Here is a 16,222-nt window from a genome sequence, read left to right as displayed (position 1 = left end):
AACTACTGTTTTATTTTTAGAGTATAATTATTATCTGTATTTTCACACTTTCCATTTTCTCTCTATATATATGCATGCCGCTTAGCAGCAAACAGAACACCAGGTGACATAAAACCATTAACTTTCTACTTTTGTTTCAATTTAACATATCCCATAATACATTGTCTGCATCTTGTATCTGTTCAATTCTAATGTTGCTGGCAGAGGCTACCAGTGAATTAATAAACTATTTTAGTGAACGGCACAGTGATCAAGAAAAGCGAAATTATTATTTCGCTTTTCTTTCTTCTTTTTTTAAATTATATAAGCAAAAAATAAATTAAACACTCTCAGTACAGGAATAATATCATATATTATTCCTGTATCATATATACAACTAATTTTCTATAATTAAATGACAATAATACAAAGCTATGCCAAAAAAGATACCAGATCAATGTGATCCCAAAACAGTAAATTAAAGAACCAATACTGTAAAACTGGAACTTTATTGTATACATTTTGTATCTGTTTGAACCAATCATTGTATAAATTCTAATAATGCAAATAATGATTACTGTACACAGTTCAAAAAAAGTTCACGTGTGAACCATTGTTTCCATATTAGGAGTAAGAATTTTTAACATGAAGAAAAGTAATTAGAAAATGAACCTTGTTAACATAAGCTAATCACTTCTCAACATGCACTTAACATTAGTTACAGCTACTTCCCTGCAGATGAAATAATATACTGTTTCTATAGACAAGCAAAGGTTCATAATAGGTAATAAAATAATGAAATCATCAGTAAAATCACTCTTCTGAACAAATATACCATGAAAAATGCAGAATTAGAATTTTTAACATGAAGAATTTTTAACAAACTTCTCAATTCTTGCAAAAATCACATGATGAAACAGTTAGTGAAGCTATTCAAGTTTCAAAAGGATACTGGAATTTTGAAATACAAATAGATGTTATTTGTATGCTGAATTTTATATTGCAAGAATTTTATACTGCTTCAGTCAACACTGATAGTAACTGTATGGGCATGACATTTTAACATATGTTAGTCCTGTATACAAATTCTAGATATATGAAATATCATCTCATATCAATGACAAGAGAACAAAATTAAAATGTTCTGTTTCTAGGAAAAAAAAAAAAAGAAACTTCAAACACTCATAATATAAAAGCTTCTACAATGATTCAAACAAATTTTACTGCAGAATTACAATTCAAAATCACTAATATTTAGGCTCTGAAATGTGAATCTGTGTAAAACTGACTCTAAACGAATTACTTTAATCCACATATGTCCTAATACAATTTTCAACCAGATCAAAATTTAACATCAGATTTGATTTTTTAAATTAATTTCTTGATCACTGTTTTAGCAATGAATCAACTTTCTCTTCTGTATCATATTGTTTATTTTTTCCATCCAGTACTACCAAATGCCACCAGTTAATTAAATATTAAGTTACTGTGCAAATTTTCAGAACAACATATTTTAATAATGCATGCAATTTTTTTCCAAGAAAAAAAAATAAGTCACATCACAAAAAATGTGGATTATGGATTTTTTTTACTACACAGTCTTTAATTATATCATCTTAAGTCAAACTTTCAAATAAGTAAACAAATAAATTAAGTGTCCTTTACAACAAGGAAGGAAGAAAATAATACATAATACTTCTTAGCAGTTCAAATTTCAGTCACTGAAGTTTTGGATCCATGATAGTTTCCAGGCATTGTGCATTTTACTTCATATGGGAGACTACTAATGTTTAATATCACTGATATGATATTAAGTTGGTAACTGTCTCATGATTCAAACAAGGCCTTTGAGATGATCACAAATCATTAGTTATTGAAGGTACTGGATTGCTGGCACTACTTTCCATATTTTGATAAAAAAGAAGCAGAGCACAAATTATAATAGCAGCAAGCACTATTTTTGCAAGATGTGATACTGATGAATTTTCTTGCAACTGCTTTGGTCTCTCTTGTTCAACAACTTTTGAGATAACATCGTTAACTCTGTAGTTTCGTGATGGAACGGAAATACTTTCAGGACTATAAAAGAATAATAAAATATGCTATTAGTTGCTTATAATTTTCATTCAATAAATAAACCTAAATTAATATAATATATTTACAAAACACACAAATTCAGCATGTCTATTATAGGGTGAAAAAAATAAAATTAATAAAATTGATGCTATGTATCAATTATATAATAAGTTCATGTTTATATAATGATTAAAATAGAAGGCCTATGAAAAAGGCATTTGAATCCAGTGTCTTAAAAACGACTATAAGTTTGATTCTAGTCACTGACTAGAGCATAGATGGCAACCCTATGACACGCGTGCCAGAGGGGACACGTCCAAGAATTTTGCTAGCACGTCAACGATTTACAGGTAATATCCTTTTATACGCTTATAAATTATTCAACCTTTTTTTTTTAATTGTTACAGTACGTACAAGTTAAATTTTGTTTTTACACCAGAGAGCAGCTATGAAGATGTGCATGTGATTGATGCAGTATTAACAAAAGGTCACACTACCCAAAGATAAAGGCAACCTACAATTGTTGAGTTGAAATGCTAATTCTCTTCAACTGAAATCTATAACATGTGAAACTGTCATAACAACATTCACTATATATTTCTTAGTTTTAACACATTCAGGACGGGGTGGCATTTATCATTCTGATGAAACTTCTCATCACCAGCAGGCTCAAAAATAAAATTCACACAAATTTTCAACCCTTGGGTGAATTTCATTGCTGCTTGTTTGCATTCAAGCTGGCACAGGAACTCACACATGCATTATATAGTATATTTCAATTCGTGGTAGAATTTTATTTGAAGTTAGCCTTTGTGATCTGTCATAATGCCATCAAGATTTTCAAATGCAATAAAACAAACACTTATTTCATGTAATTGAAAAATTGGATAATAGTTTTTAGTTAGACACTGTGTTTGTGGTGCAACATATGGTTTTGCTCAAGTCTATACAGCATAGTTTCTGTGAGGAGGGGGGGGGGGCATGTGATTCATTAGTTAGCGCCATTTTTATTCCAGCTGTCTGTAATTGCACTGTTTGTTGAGAATTATATTACATGACTGCAACAGGCTCTGTACCTTAATCAGGGATACAATAAAACTACTTGTTTTTCTTGCATCTGCAGTATAATGGCTGTTGGGGAGGGGTGTTGTTAACTGCAGGGGCGAGTTACTGCCTCGATGTGAACATGTTTAAACATTTTTAATGTGCAACATTTTTTAATATCTTTTTTCGTCAAGTAAAATCAGTGGTGCCAGTTGTACGCAGGGGGCGAGTTATTTTCGAGTAAATATGGTAAGCGTTTCGCCAACAAGTTGACATCTTTCTGCTGCTTCCCTTGCTCAGCTAACTTCGATGGTGAGTTACAATGCATAAATATTTTTCTCACTACCGTTTTTTTTTTTTCTAACCTACATAATGAAAATCAATTTTACACTGAATAACATTAGAACTTTATATATAAATAAATATAAATAAAATAAAATAAATTATTTATAAAATTATAAATAATTATTTATAAAATATTATAAATAAATTAATTAAGTTATATTAATTTTCTATTAATTTTTCCCCTACCGAGCATCTGTAAAAAGTTACAAATTGAGTTGCAACTCAATTTGTAAATTTTTGGCACGCACACATTAAAGGGTTCGCCACCACTGGACTAGAGTAACTTTTTCTAAGACTTTTTTTTGGCCCATTCCTGAGTTAGTTGATCTCTAGAATGGGCAAGTTAAGTTTTTAATCCTGCAAATCAAGAAAAATGAACTCTACAGTTGATTTTTAAACTAAAATAATCGATAGTATTGGTCAGCAAGGAAGGAAATTGGCTGGCTACTCCCTTTGTGGAATAAAAGGCATTTTATTTTCTAATGATTAAAAAAATAATGTAAAGTTGTCACATAAAAATAAATTTATACTGTCTGATGGAGACTCTACCTTGTGGTGAAATGTCCTTGAATGTCCCAATGGAGAGCTAGTCAGTGGTAATTAGTTACTGGTAGGAGCCTCCCATGATGGATAAGCCAAAAGGAAGAGAACACAATAAGACACTGGTCCTCCAAGCTGGGAGGTTGTAATGACAGGCTGACTACCTATTTAATGTAAAATATTCAAGAGGTACAGAACCATGTTTTAAGTTTAAATTGTAGACTGCTCATAATAGAAACTGATTGGAACTGGATAATGGACTTAACAGCTGGAATATGGAATACAAAAAAGTCTGTTTAAACATGGATCTCTTCAATGTGTTATTGATGTGATGCAATTACAATGCAAATTATAATACTCATATCTTAGATATATGAGAAACAAAATGGTTAGGTTAATCTACAGAAAAATAACAGAACAATATTCTAGAGTAGGAAAAAAAGACATGAAAATGGTTTGGGTTTTATGGTGCATGATAACATCTTGCTAAATGTAAAAACTTTCAACACCAACAGATGAGTGATTTTGTAATATTTGTATTTCTGGTTATCTGTTTAATGTTGCAATTGTCAATGGCAATGAGCCATCTGATGATATGGATGATAAATGTCAAAGATAATTTTATGATTAACTAAAAAGTTATTTGATTCTTTATCTGGGTGTTTATATAAAATTAGTTAGGGGTGACTTGAATGCTAAAGTAGGAAAAAGACCAACAATTAGTATGCATGATATTAGTAATGACATGGAATTACAGCTTTTAATTTTGTATCCTCCTAAGGGATTAGCAGTAGAAGCACATACTTTCCCTGAAGAAATATTTATAAACAAACTTGGTTCTCCTCAGACAGATGAGCAAGCAACAGACCATGTAATGATAAACAACTAGCAAACGACACATAAGGAATGTCAATACCTACACATATTGATCATTACCTGATAATACCAGATTTCAAGCTAAGACTTTCTATTGAATGGGGAGGTGTTAACAGAAATAGAAGTATTAATAGAAAAGTGTGAGGATGTAAATATACAATGACAATTTGAGGAAAAGGCAGCAGAAAATATAATATTCAGTTTCTCCTATAACTGAGAGAAATATAGAAAACAAGCAGACTACAATCAAAAATATTTCTTGTGCAGAAGAAATTCTTCAATTCACAAACAACACAAAGAGAAACAAAGTTCTATAATGCATGGAGTGGCTATAAAGAAAGATAATAATAAGATGAGGTAAAAAATGTTACAGGACCACCACACCAGAGAATAATGAGAACATTATTTTATTTATTTATTTTTTTTTATTTTTTTCACTATTTACTTTTAAAGACCTTTCCACTATTCGGCAGTTGCTTTGTATTCTCTTCATTGTGAAAGGTCATTCCACTAACCTTCTTGCAACCCTCTAAATCACACTGCCTCTACAACTCTTCCTCTCCATGTAAATTGAGGACATCCTCTCTTCTGGCTTCCTGATAGTGACCAATTCATCACTTGTTTGGGCCATTTCTTCTGTGGCATCCATTGAACATGACCATACTAGTATAAAGATCAACAATCCAGGCAGTCCATCACATTTTCTTGCAAATTCCATTTTTCCCTGATGTTCACATTCCAAACTGAAGGCAGAATATACACATATCTTTGTGATAAGTAATCTATCTCTACAGCTCTTATACAACTTTTCTGCTTTGCATTCAATATCAATCCTTCTCTCCCATACATCAGAACACTCTACTATCATTTGGGGTATCATCATCTTGGTTTCTTGCCGAATGTCTCAACTCCATAACACACCATTCAGTTGTTTAATAGCATTATGGGCTTGGTTGACACAGTCATCTGCATCTTTCTCAGATGTTACCAACTTATGAATAGTAGATTCTAAGTATCTGGAATGATCTACTACCTTGACTTTACCAACTAGAAGATCTAAATCTCTGCTTTCTCCACCAACCACCAAATATTTTTCCTTGGTAAAATTTAACTTTTAGACCACCCATGCTGTAAAAATCAACCAGTTTCATCATCATAAAGTCAATGCCATTTGATATTGAGCAATTATCAGTTGATTGTCAGCAAACAATAGTGGATGTATGACACTGTTTCCAATCTCAATTCCCATACCTCTAAATGAATCATTCCAGCATGCCAGCACTGCACCAAGGTAAATTGGGGTTGGTGACATTCCACATCCTTGTCTCAGACCTTGAGATGCTATAAACTTGGTTGTTACCAGTTCTCCACACTTAACAGGCACTCTGCACCTTCTATATATTCTCCTAATCAAACTAATGATTGACTCACTCACATTTACCTTCATCAAACCCCAGAGTTTGCTAATGGGAACTGAGTCAAACTGAGACACACAAAGGATAATACTCTTCTCTAGCCTTGTAGTTATAATTTTATTTAACACCCTACTAACAGAGGCCATCATACTAATGCCTGTAATTTGAAGGATCATTCTTATTATCCTTTTTAAAAATGGGAGTTATAATATAATAATGACCACTCAATGGAATTGCATCATTTCCTTGTTATTATTCTTAGCAGCTGATCCACCTCCATACTTCCACAATTCCATGGGTACTTCTCCTGGACCGGCTGCCTTCCCATTACAAGACCTTGTCAAGGTATCTTACACTTCACCTTTCAAAAGATCCACTTGCTTCTGTATCATCAAATTGCCACCTGCATCTCTTTCAATTACTCCTTCCTATTCTCTGTCAGAAGGTCCTTAAAATGACTCATCCAGGTTGCTATAGGTATTAACCTCACTGAATACAATCTATGGTATGATGTTTTCATGCACCTGATGGTCCTCCATGCCTGAGCTGAACTATTATATCCTAATGAGTGACTGACTCAGTACAAACGCTGTTCCAACATTCTTCTTTACATTTTTGTGTGTGTATATATATATATATATATATATATAATCTGTTGAGTGATGGCCTCAACAGATTCTTCTGTCATCCATTCCACCCTACTATGATTCAAATTCCTTTCAAATTTCAAGTGCCTCCTTAGCTGCCTCACAAACAACCTCTTCAAAATAATCATAGACTTTATTAGCACTCCAGACCTCATGCATTCAATCTTTGATTAATCCTACTGTTATACAATCCTCAATTACTCTTATCTTGAAGAAGTCTGACCATGTATCATGGTTCGTCTAGCTTGATGTCACTATATAGTGTTAATTTCTCCTTTAACACATTCTAGGCACAAGTAATTATTATCTGCACAAGTAACAGGTAGTGTATATGTGCCACATTCGGAATCTTTTAATACTCGCACATCCCTTACAGTGCACCATCTGCTGCTTTGTAATCACATGGTCAATAATAGATTATAAACCTCTTTTACCCAAGTAAATCTGTATATATATCTTTATGCTGAAAGTATGAATTCATCAACTGGCATTCCTGTGCTTCACACAATGCGATCAATCTTTTACCATTATAATTTTCTGCTCTTGGTTGTCTCTACATGTCTCCATTAATTCACTTGACTTTCATCTGACAGCTGTATCAGTGCATCCTTTGTTGGAGCATATGTTTCTATGATAACCATTTCTGCTCCATAAATATTGAGTATTACTTTTAATAAATGCTCATTAACTTCTTCCCAGCTTTTAATAGAAGTTTTAAATTTATTTTTAATCCACAGATACCACAGCTCTTGCTCTGCTCACCTTATCCATGCCCAGATGTATATGTAACCACCCTGAACCTCGCACCTGGTACCTTTCTTTTTTGTTTCTATCAAAACCACCAAATCTAAGTTTTTGATGGTAACCTCTTTTAATACTTCAATTTTGCAGTTGATCTCTGTGCAAGTAACAGGTAGTGTCTGTACTACATTCTGAATCTTTCCATACTTGTACATCCCTTACAATACAGCATATGTATATTTGTATGTGCATGATCCAAATCTCAAATTTTGTGTTCACAGCCAATTTCATTTCCTAAATTTCTGTCCAGTTCCATTTTTCTCTTGAGGACACATAGCAATAAGGTTTTATAAGAAAGGGGTGCCAGCCATCTGTTTAACTGCTAACCTGGAGGACCAGAGGCTTATTCTCAAAGTGCACCTTCTCTTAGCCTGTGGGGAACCAGACTGTACCAGACCACACAGAGGGGTTAGCATCAGGGACATCTAGAAGTGTCTTCACTTTGACTATGACCTCCTTCTGCCCATACAATAACAAATTAAAATAAGAAAATGGAAAGACCTCTAGCCTCGACTACTTTAATAGCATCAGATCAGAAGTAGACAGGAGTTGGTGAAGACAAAGACCAGACTGGAAAGACAAAAGGAAGGGGTGGGGGGCTTTATCAAAGTAAATGGAAGATGAGAGCAAACCCAACTAGGGTGACCCCAGAGATGCCACCCTTACTATCCAGATGATATCCCATAGGGTGTTGTTGTTGGTCCACAGGTCCTTATTCAATTCATTCAGATCACCAAATGTACTGAATCTGATAGGATCCCCCATCCACCACCTAGGGGATGCACTCTCTCTAGAGATCAGGGTTCCGACAGAGTGCAGAAATTTAATTAGAAAATACTGCATTGAGAGAAAAGGCTGGCAAATTAAAAAACTGAAAATACAAACAATTCAATATATCAGAGATGGTCTTCAAGATACAGTGGGATAACTTCAGAGGATATAAATCACAAACTCACCCAAGAAAAAGAAATTTATGAATTCAGTATTTTGAGATACTTCTAAAATCTCCATCACCACTAAATGAAAACCTTACACGTATAGAAGCCAATTGAGGTGAGGAACTCTCTCTGACTGAAGTTGAGAATGTTATTAAAGCACTAAAAAATAAGGCAGCTGATGAAAATCAAATTAGCATAAATTTCAAAAATTGAGGAATATCATTCAAAATTGAAATTTACGAACTTTTCAAGCTAATATGCAAATTACAGCCATATTATACCCTCTTTTTAAAAAAGAGCACCCATGATTACAAGTAACTAATTTTCCTCTCTGACACTTGCTACAAGATGCTTAAAACATCACTGGAGACCAGGGCCATGGCCAGATTAGATCGCGCCCTGAGGCAAACAATTAAATATCGCCCCTGATGGATTAAGACAAAAATATACAAAAATCTCCAATTGCGAGTTTGTTTTTATTACAAGAGAAACATTAATGCAAAACGATTGCATAATAATATTAAGTAAATGTTTGATCTATGGGGATATCGCACAATAAAACTGTTTTTAAGCTTTTCTAAATTTAAATTATAAGCAATATCTGCCTCTATCTATATAGTTGCTAGACCAACCAATCTTTCTTGGGTCATTGCTGTTCGCAAATAATTTTTAATCAGTTTAAGCTTGGAAAAACTTCTTTCCGCACTTGCTATGCTAACAGGAATTGTTAGCGCAGCAACGCCGCCTACCACAATATGGCTGAACGAGAGCCCTTAAGCTGCGCGTGAGGCAGGCTGCCTCTATACTACACCCTGTCGATGGTACTGCTGGAGACTATCTGCAAGGGAAAGTCAACAACTAATCACATTTTCTCCACCTGTTAGAAAAACATGAATTTGATAACGAACAGTATCTAGTAAAATAGTGGAGTATAACAATGAATAACAGGAAGATAATGTACACCCTTGTTACACACCTGACTTAACATCAAACCATCTTCCTGTACCTCCTTCAATTCTAACTGCTATGTATTCCTTCATATAATGTCCCATTTACACCATATAACTGGAGCATTTCAAACAACTTTCCTCTTGGCACCTAGTCATCTGCCTTTTCCAGATCAACAAAACTTAAATACAGAACATTGTCATATTCCCATGATTTCTCAACTATTTGTCTTATAGTGAAAATCTGATCCTGAAATTCTGTATGGTCTGAACCCAGCTTGTATTCCCCCAAGCTTCCCCTCCACAATATTTTTAGTCATTTCTCAAAGTATACATGCATAAATCTTACCAGGAACACTCAAGTAAAGAAAATCCTCTACAATTCTCACATTCAGCTTTATTTACTTTTTTTTATAGATGGTACTAAGAGCATCTACTCCAATCATCTGAAACTCAATCCTGTGACCAGGTTTTCTGAATTATGCAGTGTAACCAATATAAAACTTTTATACCTCCATATTTTGGCATTTCTGGGTTGAATATCATCTACTTCTGCTGCTCTTTCTACTTTCAGGTTTGTGATAGCTTTATCTGCTTCAAGTACAGATATATATATTCCAAATGGCATTACTTTTGAGTGTTTTATAACACCATGCCGCCACTGCTGGTTTCATTTAGCAATCTTTCAAAATAATTACTCCATAAGTCAATATCTTTATTCTCAGTTTTCACAACTCCTTTATCATTTCTAATTCCTTTTACAGTACTTTTTTCCCTCCATTTCTGAATTTTATTCAGCAGCCTCCAGAATATTTTACCACCTTCCTGATCTTTATTTTCCATATTCTTACCAAAGTCTTCCGATGACTTTTCTTTAGCTAATTTTACCAAATGCTTCCTTATTAGAACCTTCTGTGGGACCATAAGCACAAATAAGTCTCATTGTCCAGTTCTCCATTCTGATATCACATCACTCTACTTGATATTGCCTGCCATTCAAACAGGTGAGAAAGATCTCACTTGTTTTTATCTTCTTTATTTTGGTAAAGAAGTTCTGGTACTTATCCAATTCTTCTGCTAGTTCCATTTCTTTTACATTGATGCTTAATTGATGATAGTGTCAATCTTCATTTCTGCTGATGTTGAGTTGGGGTTTATTCCAAAAACGGAGACCTTGTTTAACCAGGCAACGCCCCAGCCAGTATGAAATTCCAACACATTGCCAACATTTTCAGTTATACAGGGTGTCCCAAAATTCACACAAGAAGTAATTTTGATAGAAAACACAGGTTTTTAATTAAAAATTGTAATTTCTTATTGATTCATAAAGTATACAGTATAGGGTTATGCATGGAATAGCATATCGGGTAAATGGCCTCCACGGCTTTGCTGGCACATACGCACTCTTTTGTTGAAATTTTCCATGACCGTTTTGCATAAATGTGGCTGAATTTCATTGATACAGCGCTCGGTTTCCTCCTTCAAGGCGTGAGTGGTCGTGGGCTTGTTGGCATAAACCTTAGACTTCAAAAAACCCCAAAGAAAAAAGTCCAATGGTGTTAAGTCACATGATCTGGGCGGCCAATTCTGATCACCAAAACAGGAAATTACATGACCAGGAAATGACTCATGCAGTAATTGAATTGTTTCTCGAGCTGTATGGCATGTGGCACCGTCTTGTTGAAACCACATGTCGTCCACATCCATATCTTGCAATTTAGGCACAAAAAACTGGATTATCATGTCGCGATAGAGAGCACCATTAACTGTTACTGCCTCACCAGCCGCATTTTCGAAGAAGAATGGACCGATGATGCCTCCAGCCCAAAATCTGCACCAAACAGTGACATGTTGTGGATGCATTTGTTTCTCAACAATCACTCATGGATTTTCTGAACCCCAAATGCAACAATTTTGTTCGAAAAATAAGCATCCACTTGTTGTTGTTCCATAATCCATTCAACGAACTCTCTTCGCAGTCAGTAGGCTTCAGTTCTTGAGTCAATTGAACTTTGTAAGCATAAAGATGCAAATCTTTCGTGAGAATACGCTGTAGAGAGCTTCTTGAAATGCCCAATTCAAGACCACGGTGCTGAATTGATGTTCCTGGACTCTCAGCAACGCTCTCACGAACTGCTTCAATGTTTTCTGTTGAATGACTTGTTGAAGGACAGCCAGAGTGTATAAGATCACTAATTGATCCAGTTTCCTTGAATTTTTTAATTAATCTTTTCACAGTTGAAGTTAAATCACTATTCCGACCATATTTTGTACGAAAATTGCGAACTGTAGCTGCCAAACCTTCATTATTTTTAAAATATTGCTCAACAATGAAAATGAGTTGTTCTTTCATGTAGCACTCCATTTTTAATAACCCTGAACTGTCAGCTGTCACGCTGTCTTTTTTTTCTCGTTGGCAATGCTTTACCGCACAAATGGTGCTAAATTTAAATCTTGCGTGAATTTTGGGACACCCTTTAGTTTAAGCTAATAATTTGGCTAGCTAAATCCCAAATTGTCAGCCCATCCTTGTTTATTCAATATTCAGGTAGATACCCAACAGGGTGGTACATATGAAGGTGAGGATTGGACATCAGTTCAGAAGCCTTGGTCGGATTTCTGTATTCCCAAAAGGCAATGTGGAGGTCTCTTCCGATTTATCCAGACCTGACCCTTAATACTAGGCACAATTCTTTATCAAATTCATACATTATCTCACTGTTATTCATCATCTATATGGATCACATTATGAAGAAATCGGTATTAAACCTGATATCAAAACTGGAGATGCTAATCTCAGCTCTTTATGCAGATGATGTTATATTCCTAAATAAATCTAGGACAAGTTTGCAGGATTCCCTGACTAAACTGAATAAACAATGAAAAGGCATTAAAAAGACAATGAAAACAGGCATTTGAAATAAACAGCCATTGAAATCATTACAATTTTCTGATATCTGTACTTACCAATCTTATATGCTTCAGATTTCTTTAACATAAATATTTATATCAGTATTGGGTATATCACAAGTATTTTGGTTTCGTAACATGTATGAAACCAAAACTAACACAGAGAAACAATTGTAAAACGATTCATAATTATGTCGTTTTCTACAACTTCCTTCATTTCTCGCCTCTTCTCTCCATGTGTTGTGCACATTTTTATGTTGGAACATGGTGTTAATAATAACTAGTCCATCTCCAAACAGAAATCCAGCAGATGCCATTGTTATTAGCTTTGATCTTTTATCCAAGTTTTTCAAAAACATTCCTATATGTTTAGTAATTTTTTTAACTTTTATACCACCATATTTGAGCATTTCTGGTTGAATATTATCTCGCCTAGCTGCATTTCCACATTTCTGTTTTTTGATAGCTTTTTCAAGTGCTGATATGTACACGTGATCGAGTGTGTCCTATTACCATGTCGCTGCTTATTTTATTTAGCAACCTTTGAAAACAGTTACTCTGGCCATCTAGAATATATTTATCTTCAGTTTTCATGCCACCTTAATAATTGTTGAAAGTTTATTTTTCACTTGGTTAGAATATAATAAATTTAGTTTAATCCTTTATCCAAGTGTGAGCAAACAAAGTTTGTGCCTGAAAGTATCTTCAGGACTGGGGTAAGGTGGTACAACACCAGGACGACTCCTTGCAAAGGTGGAGCAAGATACCAACACTCCTACCTCAGTATCTCCAATAATGCAAAAACATCTCCTTGCGAATATGTCTAATGTTATGCATTAAGAGAAGGGCCACTACCCGGACTAGTTTCGACCTTTATTGAGGTCTCTTCAGTGGGAGCCAGGCCCAAGTGGAGATACCAGTCAGAAGCATTAGCAGATCACCTCTACCTATAGGAGTTGCCAAACGGTGTGCCACCTTTTTAATAAATTACTCTGGATTTCACTAAAGAGACCTCAATAAAGGTCGAAACTAGTCTGGGTAGTGGCCCTTCCCTTAATGCATAACATTAGACATATCCACAAGGAAATGTGTTTTACATTATGGGAGATACTGAGATAGGAGTGTTAGTAGCTTGCTCCACCTTTGCAAGGAGTCGCCCTGATGTTGTACCACCTTACTCCAGTCCTGAAGATACTTTCAGGCGCAAACTTTGTTTGCCTACACTTGGATAAAGGATTAAACTACTTTATTACACCTTAATAATTTTTGATTCCTTTTATAGTACTCTTTCCTCCATTTCTAAGTTTTTTCAATATCTTTCATAAACTATGGCAAATGGCATTATAACAAACTATCTAAATGATGGAAAAAATTCAGATGGGTATTCTAAAGAAAGGCAATTATGGCAAATTATCCACCATGACAAACTATTCCTATTGTTCCTGTCAGTCTGCAATAGTGACAGTCAGCTGTGTATGGAATTAACTGTTGTCAATTTTAAAATAGAAAAAACCTCTTATAAAGATTCATGTTAAACTTCAATCATGCAATAACTTTATTGAAAGCAAAGTACGTCAGTTTCCCCTGATGAAAATAGGATTATTATCTAGGGTGCACTATGGAAATGGAGCAAAAGTAAGGTATGTTAATTTGAAAGACCTTATGTTTAAGGTAAATAATGCATTTGAGGTGAAACAGATAATTTTTTTATGTGCACTAACAATAGGTTATAAATGACATAACATTAGTTCTAGGGGAGAGCTAAAGATCAGGATAACCTGGAAAACTTGTTCCACAGACCAAGCACGAAACTTTCCCATGCAACTTCAAATTTCTAATAACCACAGAGCTCACACCTAGTAACAAAATTCATTTTTCACATAAAAATGTTCACAAACATCCATGGGATCTGAATCCAGAACTTGACAGAAAACAGAGATGCTATCCACTTGACAGATATCTGCAAGTTCTATATGGGGGGTGCGTATTCCAAAAGAGGAAAGTCACTAGTGGTGCACAGTAGGGGTATGTTTTGGGGCAACTGTTGTTCAACTTGTATACTTATGATATTGACATGTGTTTAACTGCAGATATGCAACTGTTTGCAGATGATGCAGCCTTATAGGACTTGAATAGATTATCTGAGTGGAACTGTCAGTTTATTGTCGCAAACAGTAAGGTTCTGAAATTTAGTAAGCAACAAAAAGGAATGCAAAGTAGGGAAATTTTAGAGGAGATGAGAGATGTGGGAGAAGTAGAAGACAAGGACCTGAAGTTCATGGGTTACACACCTTGTGCAATGTACAGTGTTAACACACTGAATTATGGCAATGATGCGTTAACACCATTAACAGTATTAATTTATAATTTACTGCACTGATAGTAATTTCTACTGCACCTAGACATGCAGAAATAGAAGTTATGATTGCATTGTTTAAGGCATTGATTAGGCCACATATGGATTATTTGCACAGATTTGGTTACTAGTTTCACATGGTGATGAGAATATGTTACGAAGGGACTAAAGAATATTGACTAAGGTGGTAACCGATCATTGGAATGTGGGTATGAAGAAATTGAGGGAATGCAATTTGCAAAGCCTCTTCATGAGGCTTTGTAAATGCCATGAAGAATGATAGACTGAAGGGTGCAGCCAGCAGAGTTTTGAACATAAAATGTGGTATATGCGATAGATATGTAAGTTATTAAGTATTTATAAAATAGATATTGAGAAGATTCTTCAAACAGTAACAGGAAGATATTTTGGATAGAGAGAGAGAGTGAGTGAGGAATATGTGAAAATGGATTAGTTGAGGTGGTGGGAATGATTCTTCTTAAACATGGTGCCCAAAGTAGACCCCCCCCCCAACTGCAAAGAATCACAACACCATAAATGTCCTGTGATAATGACATTTTGGTAATAGAAGAGAAAGAATGAAACTGCTTCTTTTTATTAATTTTAAACTACACTACCACCACAAAATACCCAAATCATAAAGAAAATGCAGTACAAATTACTATCAGTGCAGTAAATTTATTTAGTTAGTTAGGCATAACTTGTATAATATCTGTATAATATCTTTAACCAAAGAGAAATTCACAGAATTTTTCAAGTCTTTTAAATTAAAAATACTGTAATTATTTTGTCAACAATATTAATTTATATTTTACTGCACTGATAGTAATTTCTACAGTACTTCATGACTACTGCATGAAGAAAGACATATCTCATGCTACAACAGTTCTTTTATTTCATAATATTACAGACATCTCAATGCAAATTGGATTCTCTAGTAACAAGAACCGACTGTAAATGTGAAAGATTGCCTTCAGGAGATAGTGCTTGCTTTACCTTCTCTACCAAATGGCTTTCTACATGATCACTTTGGCTTTCTACATTTCACCTTGTAATTATCCTTCTCTTCCATTAATCTTTCACAGTTAGAGCCATTAATGGATTAATTGCAGTGGAGTTACAACATCCAGTTTACATTTAGTCAAGTGGTCTCAAGACCACTTGACTAAAAGTAAACTGTCTTATTTGGAATTTCCTGCATCAGAAATTTTCTTTCAATATTTCAACATTTTGCTTTACATTTTATTTGTTCATTCACAAGGGATATGGATTTTACATGTGTGAAAATAAAATAACATAAATCATAACTATTTCAAAACAAAACATTAAATCGATCTTAGCAATAAAT

General features: G+C 34.4%; 1 protein-coding gene across 2 annotated transcripts in view; it reads right to left on the bottom strand.

The window, feature by feature from the left end:
* Positions 1-469: 469 nt before the first annotated feature.
* The window catches only part of LOC150109217 (uncharacterized), a 75,350-nt gene continuing 59,597 nt past the window's right edge, over positions 470-16,222 (bottom strand). For both annotated transcript variants that reach the window (XM_090406351.1, XM_090406359.1), the window contains exon 5: positions 470-2,058. In XM_090406351.1, the coding sequence (XP_090262477.1) occupies positions 1,836-2,058 (223 nt within the window). In that variant the 3' untranslated portion in view covers positions 470-1,835. The remainder of the gene's footprint in view (positions 2,059-16,222) is intronic.

Source organism: Typopeltis vanoorti, chromosome 2, assembly GCF_054136105.1.
Source record: "Typopeltis vanoorti isolate ZY-2024b chromosome 2, IOZ_Tvanoo_1.0, whole genome shotgun sequence".
NCBI lineage: Eukaryota > Metazoa > Arthropoda > Arachnida > Uropygi > Thelyphonidae > Typopeltis > Typopeltis vanoorti.
The sequence above is the reverse complement of the archived record's forward strand: the minus strand, read 5'-3'. Positions and strand labels throughout refer to the sequence as shown.